This window comes from Haematobia irritans, chromosome 4 (assembly GCF_050003625.1).
Source record: "Haematobia irritans isolate KBUSLIRL chromosome 4, ASM5000362v1, whole genome shotgun sequence".
Classification (NCBI taxonomy): domain Eukaryota; kingdom Metazoa; phylum Arthropoda; class Insecta; order Diptera; family Muscidae; genus Haematobia; species Haematobia irritans.
The window spans coordinates 173,013,895-173,023,862 of NC_134400.1; the positions used below are offsets into that span (position 1 = coordinate 173,013,895).

A 9,968-nucleotide genomic window follows, 5' to 3' on the forward strand; every position below is an offset into this window, starting at 1 on the left:
GTAATGGTGGTTTAGGGTATGATATAGTCGGTCCCGCCCGACTTTCTACTTTACTTACTTGTTTTGGTGTATATTTGTTCTTCTTAAATTACTTAGACCATATGGCTGGTTTTGTTCATGATGTGTGTGCATAAGATTGGCATGCAAGTTGAAGGGTACATGAATTTCGGTTTGCCCTAAGAAATTTTCATTCTTACCAGTTTTACTATCAAATTTCAAGGAATTCCATTTTAATTTTGAATTTCATTGAAGCTTCTTGTGAGATTTTGTTTGTCTTCTTGATGATAACAATGACAAAGATGAATAATGATATGATGGGTGGAAGTAACTTCCGATTTTCAATAGATAACATGTTATCGGAGGACAAACCCCCGTATTGGTGGCAAATGAAGTCTATAAAAGTCCATGTCGAAAATGGAAAGATAATTATTTGATAGAAAAACAGCAAGTGCATTTTACAAGAATTTCAAAAGATCCGTTAAAAAATAAAACTCCCAAGAAGCCCTATTCGAACAACTATAAAAATGAAAACAAAAATGACACATCATTGGATTTTTTTTACTATATATTGGATGGGATATATATGTCTGTTGGTATCGGCTGAAACATTTGATGAATGCGATGGTATAGAGGATGGCACATATGTCTCAAGTTTCGATAGTTGCTCGGCCTTTATATACTGTGATGGCGAAGAATCAGTATTGGATGATTGTGGTGATGGATTTTATTTCAATGGTGAAGAATGTGATTTTGAGGCGAATGTCCAATGTCCCTTGGATGAAATCGACAATGGCAATGGTGATGATGACGATGATGGAAATGGAGAGGAAGAACCCGATGGAGAACCCGAAGAAGAAGAAGAAGAGACCAGTAAAGCTACCACAGCATCATCGTCCGTCGCCACAACTCCAGCACCTACATCGTCCATTGATTTCCCAGGCGATATTATTGATATGCCACCCATTGTAAGGGACGCCTGTCCCATTACCGATGACCCTAATCAAATTGTCCTAATAACGAATAGCAATTCATGTTCCGATTATTATGTGTGTTATCATGGTCATGCCATTGGTATGCATTGTATGGACCATTTACATTTTAATGCAGCTACAGGCAAATGTGATTTTCCAGAGAATGCTAAATGTAGAGTAAGTGCAAACTTTCAATATGGCTATAATTTTATACTAATGAGCTTTCATTGCCGTTTCTCTCCTTTTATAGTTGGCCAATCAGGCACCTTCGGAGTTCAATAAATGTTTGCCTCATATGACCGAGTTTTTTCCACATCCTAATAAATGCAATTATTTCTATTATTGCATAAAAGGATATCAAACATTGCAACAGTGTCCTTTCTATTATGGCTGGGATATTGAGAAGCGTACTTGCATTCACATGTCACAGGCAAAATGTTACAGTACAAATGCCTAAAATGGGTTATTATGCCCTAATGCTAAATTGAAAATGTTGTTAGTATATCAAACGTTCGGATTTTCCCTTGTTTCCCTTGAAAAGAAGCACATACATCATGTGTCAAAGTGAAAAGGATCTCTTTTTTCCATAGTTATTTGTTTTATATATATGCATTTCGAAAAGAGAACAACGATGCTTGGAAAAAAAGAAATATTTCCATTTATTTGTTTTTTTTTTTTTTTTTTAATTTGGAAATACGAATTTACATACTTACCAAATTTTAATGGAGAAAAAGCAATCAATAACATCAACACAAATATTTCTTATTTTTGCTTCATTGCTTTCTACCTTGTAATTGATGAAAATCCATGCATTTTAGTATTTTGAGGGAAATTTAAGGCAAATGCAAACTTAGGGCAAAATTTTAGACATGATTTTTTTCATTCGATGACAACAAATACTTTTTCATTATTTTCTTCATATATACAACATAATTATTTCTTATTCAAATTTAATTATTTAAAGAAGAATGGAACTGAAAGAATAATTTTTATAGGATACAAGCCAAATTTTATTTTATATTTATGAAAAAGAAAAATTCTATGAATTATTATGATTAATTTATTATAACTTAAGAATTACTAAATTATATACTTAAAATAAAGTGATAGCTTTCTTTAAGTTAAAATGATCTAATTTTGAAGAAAGTTTGAAGTTTATATAGCGCAAAAGACATTTTTATTTATAACAGAAATTAGGTAAAATGCATATCATCCCCCTATTCTGAGTTACTATTTCGCAACACTCAACATTTTGAGTTGTCAATAACTTGCCAAGGTTTAAACTACAGTGGGGAGCAAAACCGAGTTTTTTTCACTTTTTGCAATCTTTATTAAATAGGACGGATGTCCACCATTTCAACAGCCGTTGCACTAAATTCCTAAAATAGGACGGATATCCACCATTTCAACAGCCGTTGCACTAAATTTGCATAACTTTTGAGGGTGTGATGCATATTGTGTGTTGTGGATATGAATTAATAATTTTTGTCATATTTTGTCAAATAAATAATTTTTTAATTTTTTTTATGATTTTTAATGCATTCTAACGCTTGTCTAAAACGTTTGACATTAAATTCTTTTTTATAAAATCGCTATTTTTCTAGAATGGATTTATCATTTTTTCTGCAAACTTTAAATAATTTGTATCATTTTATTAATTCTTAATTTGTTTTTGACCTATTTGAACTAAAAACAAGTATATACGGCCGTAAATTCGACCAGGCCGAAGCTTATGTACCCTACACCATGGATTGCGTTGAAACTTCTACTGAAGACTGTCATCCACAATCGAATTACTTGGGTTGTGCTAACACTTGCCGATGGCAAGGTATCTTAAAACTTCCGTAATATATACCCATTGTCCATACGTGGTATATATTAAACTAAAAAGGCCGATTATATACGTATATAATTAAGTTTAAAGTTTCTATAGAAATAAAATTTTGACAAAATAAAATTTTGACAACATTTTCTATAGAAGTAAATTTTGGAAAAAAATTTCTATAGCAATAAAATTTGGAAAAAATTTTCTATAGAAATAAAGTTTTGGCAAAATTTTCTATAGAAATAAAATTTTGACAAAATTTTCTATAGAAATAAAATTTTGACAAAATTTTCTATAGAAATAAAATGTTTACAAAATTTTCTATAGAAATAAAATTTTGACAAAATTTTCTAGAAATAAAATTTTGACAAAATTTTGAAAAAATTTTCTATAAAAATAATACTTTGACAATGTTTTCTATAAAAACAAAATTTTGGTAAATTAATTTTTGCTCGAGTGATAACCATGATTATGAACCGATATGGACCAATTTTTGATGTGATTGGGGATCGGCTATATATAACTATAGACCGATATGGACCAATTTTGGCATGGTTATTAACGGCCTTATACTAACACCACGTTGCAAATTTCAACCGGATCGGATGAATTTTGGTCCTCCAAGAGGCTCCGGAGGACAAATCTGGGGAACGGTTTATATGGGGGTTATATATAATTATGGACCGATATGGACCAATTCTTGCGCGTTTGTTAGAGACCACATTCTAACACCACGTTGCAAATTTCAACCGGATCGGATGAATTTTGCTCCTCCAAGAGGCTCCGGAGATCAAATCTGGGGAACGGTTTATATGGGGGCTATATAGAATTATGGACCGATATGGACCAATCCTTGGATGTTTGTTAGAGACCACATTCTAACACCATGTTCCAAATTTCAACCGGATCGGATGAATTTTGCTCTTCCAAGGGGTTCCGGAGGACAAATCTGAGGATCGGCTTATATGGAGGCTATATATAATTATTGGCCGATGTAGACCAATTTGTCCATGGTCATTAGAGAACATATACTAACACCATGTACGAAATTTCAGCCGGATCGGATGAAATTTGGTTCTCTCAGAGGCTCTGCAAGCCAAATCGGGGGATCGGTTTATATGGGGGCTATATGTAATTATGGACCGATATGGACCAATTTTTGCATAGTTGTTAGAGACCATATACTAACACCATGTACCAAATTTCAGCCGGAGCGGATGAAATTTGCTTCTCTTAGAGCAATCGCAAGCCAAATTTGGGAGTCCGTTTATATGGGGGCTATACGTAAAAGTGGACCGATATGGCCCATTTGCAATACCGTCCGACCTACATCAATAACAACTACTTGTGCCAAGTTTCAAGTCGGTAGCTTGTTTCGTTCGGAAGTTAGCGCGATTTCAACAGACGGACGGACATGCTCAGATCGACTCAGAATTTCACCACGACCCAGAATATATATTCTTTATGGGGTCTTAGAACAATATTTCGATGTGTTACAAACGGAATGACAAAGTTAATATACCCCCATCCTATGGTGGAGGGTATAAAAATTAAAATTACCCATTAAAAGTATGAAAACCCAAGTTATAAAAAATTGAATTAAAAGAACTTCCTGGGTAGTGAAAATAAAGAACATCATTGGGATTGTATCTTCTGGAAGTGCTTTAAAAGTTGTGCCTTTGGAAGAACTTCCAAATTTTTTTGGTGGGTAGGTCTACCGAATATGGTGTGTAAAGGGTGATACGGTCAAAAGTTGGTCAAGGGAAAACGCGTGTAAATCGGTGAAATCGTTTATTAAAAAAATCAAATTAAATTTCTTTTTCAAGTTCAATTAGTATAAAATTCAGGAAAAATATTCAGTTAGGCTTTCGCTTTGCCAAATCCGAATTGCCGAAAACGCTTGACACCTGCCATCAGATTTTGTACAGCCACCTTGCCCACCTTCTTCGCCGCAGAAAGCCAGTTTGCCTTGAACTGCTGCTCGTCCTTAGCAGTTTTTTTGGTCTTCTTTAGGTTCCGCTTGACAATAGCCCAGTATTTCTCAATTGGGCGGAGCTCTGGCGTGTTGAGAGGGTTCTTGTCCTTGGGAACCACCTGCACGTTGTTGGCGGCGTACCACTCCATGGCCTTTTTACCGTAATGGCAAGATGCCAAATCCGGCCAAAACAGTACGGAACACCCGTGTTTCTTCAGGAAAGGCAGCAGACGTTTATTCAAACACTCTTTCACGTAAATTTCTTAGTTGACAGTCCCGGAAGCTATGAAAATGCTGATTTTCAAGCCACAGGTACAGATGGCTTGCCAAACCAGATATTTCTTTGCGAACTTTGACAGTTTTATGTGCTTGAAAATATCTGCTACCTTTCCCCTTCCTTTCGCCGTATAAAACTCCTGTCCCGGAAGCTGCTTGTAGTCGGCTTTGACGTAGGTTTCGTCGTCCATACCACGCAGTCAAACTTCGTCAGCATCGTCGTGTACATCCTCCGGGATCGCGCTTTGGCCGTCGTAGTTTGTTTATCATCGCGATTTGGAGTCACTACCTTCTTGTAAGTCGATAGTCCGGCTTGTTTTTTGGCTCGATGCACGGTTGTAGACGATACACCCAGCTTATTTGCGGCATCTCGGAGAGAGAGGTTAGGGTTTCGCTTGAAACAACCGGCAACTCTCTTTGTCGTCTCAGCGGCTTCCGGTTTTCGATTTCCCCCCGATCCAGGCTTCCTGGCTGTCGACAAACGTTCCTCAAACACTTTAATTACATTTGTAACGGTTGATTTGGCAACTTTTAGCGATTTTGCCAGCTTTGCGTGCGAGTAGCTCGGATTTTCGCGATGCGCGAGCAAAATTTTGATACGCTGCTCTTCTTGCTTGGACGGCATTTTGACAACTGAAGAGTGAATTCCAAAATCAAAATAGGAGCAACATTCTACACACACACCTTCAAAATGAGGGGTGTTCAGGTTTTTTAAATGCAAAATTGAAAGAAATACGTCAAGTTTATATTGACCAAATTTTGACCGTATCACCCTTTATCGGTCCATGTTTTGGTATAGCTCCCATATAGACCGATTCCCGATATGTGTTCTTGGACTTCTAGAAACTGCAGTTTTTATCCGATTTTATTGGAAAACTAGAGTTATTATGGGTCCAGAGTTAGATATAGTTCCCACATAAATCTTTCGCCCAAGTTACAAAAGCCAAAGTTTTATTACAATTTACGTGAAATTTTGCATAGATAGAAGAAAATGCATGCCAAATTTGTTTAAAATCACCCGATTCAGATTTATATGACCACGGATTCCAAAGTTTCACTGAATTTGGAAAAGAAAGTAGAATTAAAATTTGATCCAAATCGCTTCAGATTTTAATTATGATGCCACATATATTTCTTCCGATTTGTGTAAATATGACCAGTTTTTTGGTCACCCATTTTACACACAATTTGCATAAAGATTTACACATCGCAATTGCATACTTTCCATAGAATCGGTTATGATTAAGACTCCGACTTCTGTGTACCTAACCTAACCTAGGGCATCCATATTGTAAAAAAGAACTCTTTAAATCAGATGGTTAAAACAGCCACTATTATATTTCATTTATCATTAAATGTAAGACGCTGCATTCCAATTACGTATTACAACGATAAGTTCAATGTTCGCATTGTCATTGCTAGTTTTGCGTAACTGATGTTGAAATATTTCTCAGATCGTTGATCATAGATATCTAAATGATTCAAACATTCCAAATGATAACATATTTAGAAAAAGTACAGTGTATTTGTAGATATTTATCAGAACAAGCACATCAATATGGATAACATTTTCATTTTGATAATGTCATATTTTTATCGATCAACCATTAGTTGGTGGTATACTCGTTCCATCACTGGGAATGCAATAAATTCAGATATTCGTCTTGATCATGAATAACAAACAGATGAATAGACAGACGGACAGCCAGGGCTGAATAAACTCAAAAATTAATTCTCAATGTTTCGGTAAATATAATAATAGGTCTAGAAGCAATATTATTTAGTGGTAGGCTTATATTCACTCAAAACATACTTAAACCCAATATTTGCTTCCAGACTTTTGTATTAAGGTAAATACTATGTTCGCTTTTCGAGTTGAAATTTTCGCGGATACTTTTAGGACAGAATGGACAGAATTTACCTGGATGGACAGAATTTACCTGGATTTTCTCGGAATTTCGTCTTCAGGAAGTGTCCCGAATCTTTCACAAAATTTGCCAAAAATCCCAGAATTTCAATTACTCAAGGCATATGTTTTAATTCAATTCCTTAGAAAAGAAAATGATTTGAAATTAAAGCGCTTTCAAAAATATTTTTGGTTTTGGATTTACATACTTTTTAAATGTACATTTGTCTGTCAGATTTTGTACCATTTCATTCAATCTCATCACTATGAAAAACAAATCAAGTCACTGTCTTCACACTGTGATCACACTGTTAGAAAAATATGTTTTTCATATGTTCCTATATAAACAAAATGTTTTTCGGGCACAATTTTTAAACACAATATATTTAAGTGTAAACATGTAATGTTGGTATGTTAGAATATATTATGTTTGGGACATGAATGTTTCATAAAAATAATATGTGTGAATGTAAACATATATAAATTTACAAATTTCGAGTAAACATATATATGTTGTGATATTTTATTCCGAGAGCTACAGAGAGAGAGAATATAGAGAAACAAATAGAGATGGAAACCGGGAGGGTTGACGAAAGATATCAACATAACACAACTTAAGTCTAAATATTATTTAATTTGAATAATAGAATGGGTATTCGGAATAAAGAGAGTAGACATTCGGAACCAAGAGAATATACATTTGAAAACAAGAAAACAGCATGTGTTTTCGCCTTGAGAGCAGCATTTTATGTATGTGTGGACATGTTTTTTGTTTATCATTTTGGCATTATGGGCACAATTTTTTTCTTGGTTCGTTAAAAGAAATCGGAACGTACGAGGAGTAAGTCACAATATTAAGGCAAAGGAAATTAAAAAACAAGTGAGTAAAGTAGAAAGTCGAGCGGGGCCGACTATATCATACCCTAAACCATCCCTTCTGAATTGGTAGAAATTGTTTGTGGGGTATCAATGGTATAGGTTTGGGCGATAAACTGCATTTTCATATTTAAGAACATAAAAGGGTAAATGTTTATGGTAGTCTTGTCACAAGCTGAGCAGAAATGTCCGATATTGGCAGCTATAGTTGATTTTGCACCTACAGAGATAGTATGCTACTAATATTGAGTCCATTATTAAAATAGGAAGGAAAGGAAGGAATCGCTCAATTAGTTGTGGGTAATGAATCCAAATTTGTACAAATTGGGCAATATTATATTGTAAGAGCTACATGTAAATCTAAATACGATCGGCTAGTATATCAAAATTTGAAATTTGAGTAACATTGGTATTAGATAAGAGTATTATGGCCAAATTTGGGAAAATTGAGCGATGCATATATATTGGAGCTATATCTAAACCTAAACCATTTTGTATAATATTTTGCAGGTATGATTGATACCACAGACTGTTACCTTGTGCAAAATTTGAGTACGATAAGTTAATAAATAAGACCTCTATGGTAAAAAATAAGGTTATTAAGGCCAAATTTGGCAAAATCGGGGGATACATATATATGGGAGCTATATCTAAATCTGAACCGATTTCGATGAAATTTCGCACATACACTTAGTGCTGTAGAAGATTACATTTAGCCAAATTTGAGTACAATCAGTTGATAAATAAGAGTTTTACGGCTAAATTTGGCAAAATCGGGCGATACATATATATATATATATATATATATATATATATATATATATATATATATATATATATATATATATATATATATATATATATATATATATATATATATATATATATATATATATATATATATATATATATATATATATATATATATATATATATATATATATATATATATATATAGACGTATGGACAGACGGACGGACGGACACCAAGCTCTAGACCGACTCAGAAGGTGATTCTGAGTCTATCGGTATATATTTTATGGGGTCTAAAATCAAAATCAATATTTCTGGACCACTATGTGGTTTAGGGTATAAAAACGATGGAAAATATAACAAAATTACAAAGGGATCTTCATAAAAATAACGAAAAGTCACTAACTCTTTTTAAAGTTGGGACATTAAAATGAAAAAAGGAGGAAACAGTGAAAAATTAAACAGTAAAATGAATAAAAACAAAGTTTAGTTCTCTCTCTCTCTCTCTTTATTAATAAGTAGTCCAAGAGGAGTTGACGGACACTTTCAAATATAAAAGCGGGCATTAAGTTCGAATTTTGCAGCTAAAATTATTTTTTATCTTAGCGGCAAAACTCGAATCTATAAAAACAGAATAACTTTTTCGGGAACGATAAGTTTTAAATGCATTTAAAATGGTGTTAAATGCTAGTAAAAAAACTGTTCACGCCTAAATAAATTTATGTGTATATTATAAAATTATTTATGCATGTTTATACTCGACTCCATTTCAAACTTTTATACCAAAAACAGTTTTATGTTACAAAATTGTTATTTTTGCAATAAAAATAAATGTGTAAATTAAAACAAAAATTGGTGTTCGGTCGGAGCAGGGATTGAACCCTCGACCCTTTGCATTCAAGGCAGACATGCTAACCACTTCTCCACGTGGCAAACAATTGTATGTTTGTGTTAAATAATGTTATGTTTGCATTGGCTCGTGGGCGCTGCAAACTATGCTATATAAATGTAACTTATAATGATAATTATCTACTGGTGACTATAACAGCTACGTAGCCCAGTGGATAGTGTGTTGGCTTACAAACTGTATGGTCCTCGGTTCGATTCTCCGTGCAGGCGAAAGGTAAAATTTAAAAATTTATAAAAGTTAATAATTTCTTCAACATTATTTGTATTACAGAAAAAGATGCCAAGAACTAAAATATTTCGTGTAAGTTAAAATTACGAGTATGTTAGGGAATGAGCACAATCGTCTTTGCGAAAAATTCTTCCAAGCTTATAATATTCTTGGGCTCAAAATTCTTCCAAACATATAATATGTTCACATAAAACAAACATATTAATTCACCACCCTGCTTGGCTACAGGTAGTATTCATGCCCTTTTCC

At 33.8% G+C, this 9,968-nt stretch overlaps 1 protein-coding gene across 1 annotated transcript; it reads left to right on the plus strand.

The window, feature by feature from the left end:
- Window positions 1–445: 445 nt before the first annotated feature.
- Window positions 446–1,970, plus strand: LOC142233855 (uncharacterized). The gene is made up of 2 exons (XM_075304921.1): window positions 446–1,148; window positions 1,222–1,970. Exons 1-2 carry the CDS (start codon window positions 525–527, stop codon window positions 1,426–1,428), a joined length of 831 nt encoding a protein of 276 aa, XP_075161036.1. The 5' UTR covers window positions 446–524; the 3' UTR covers window positions 1,429–1,970.
- The last annotated feature ends 7,998 nt before the right edge of the window (window positions 1,971–9,968 follow it).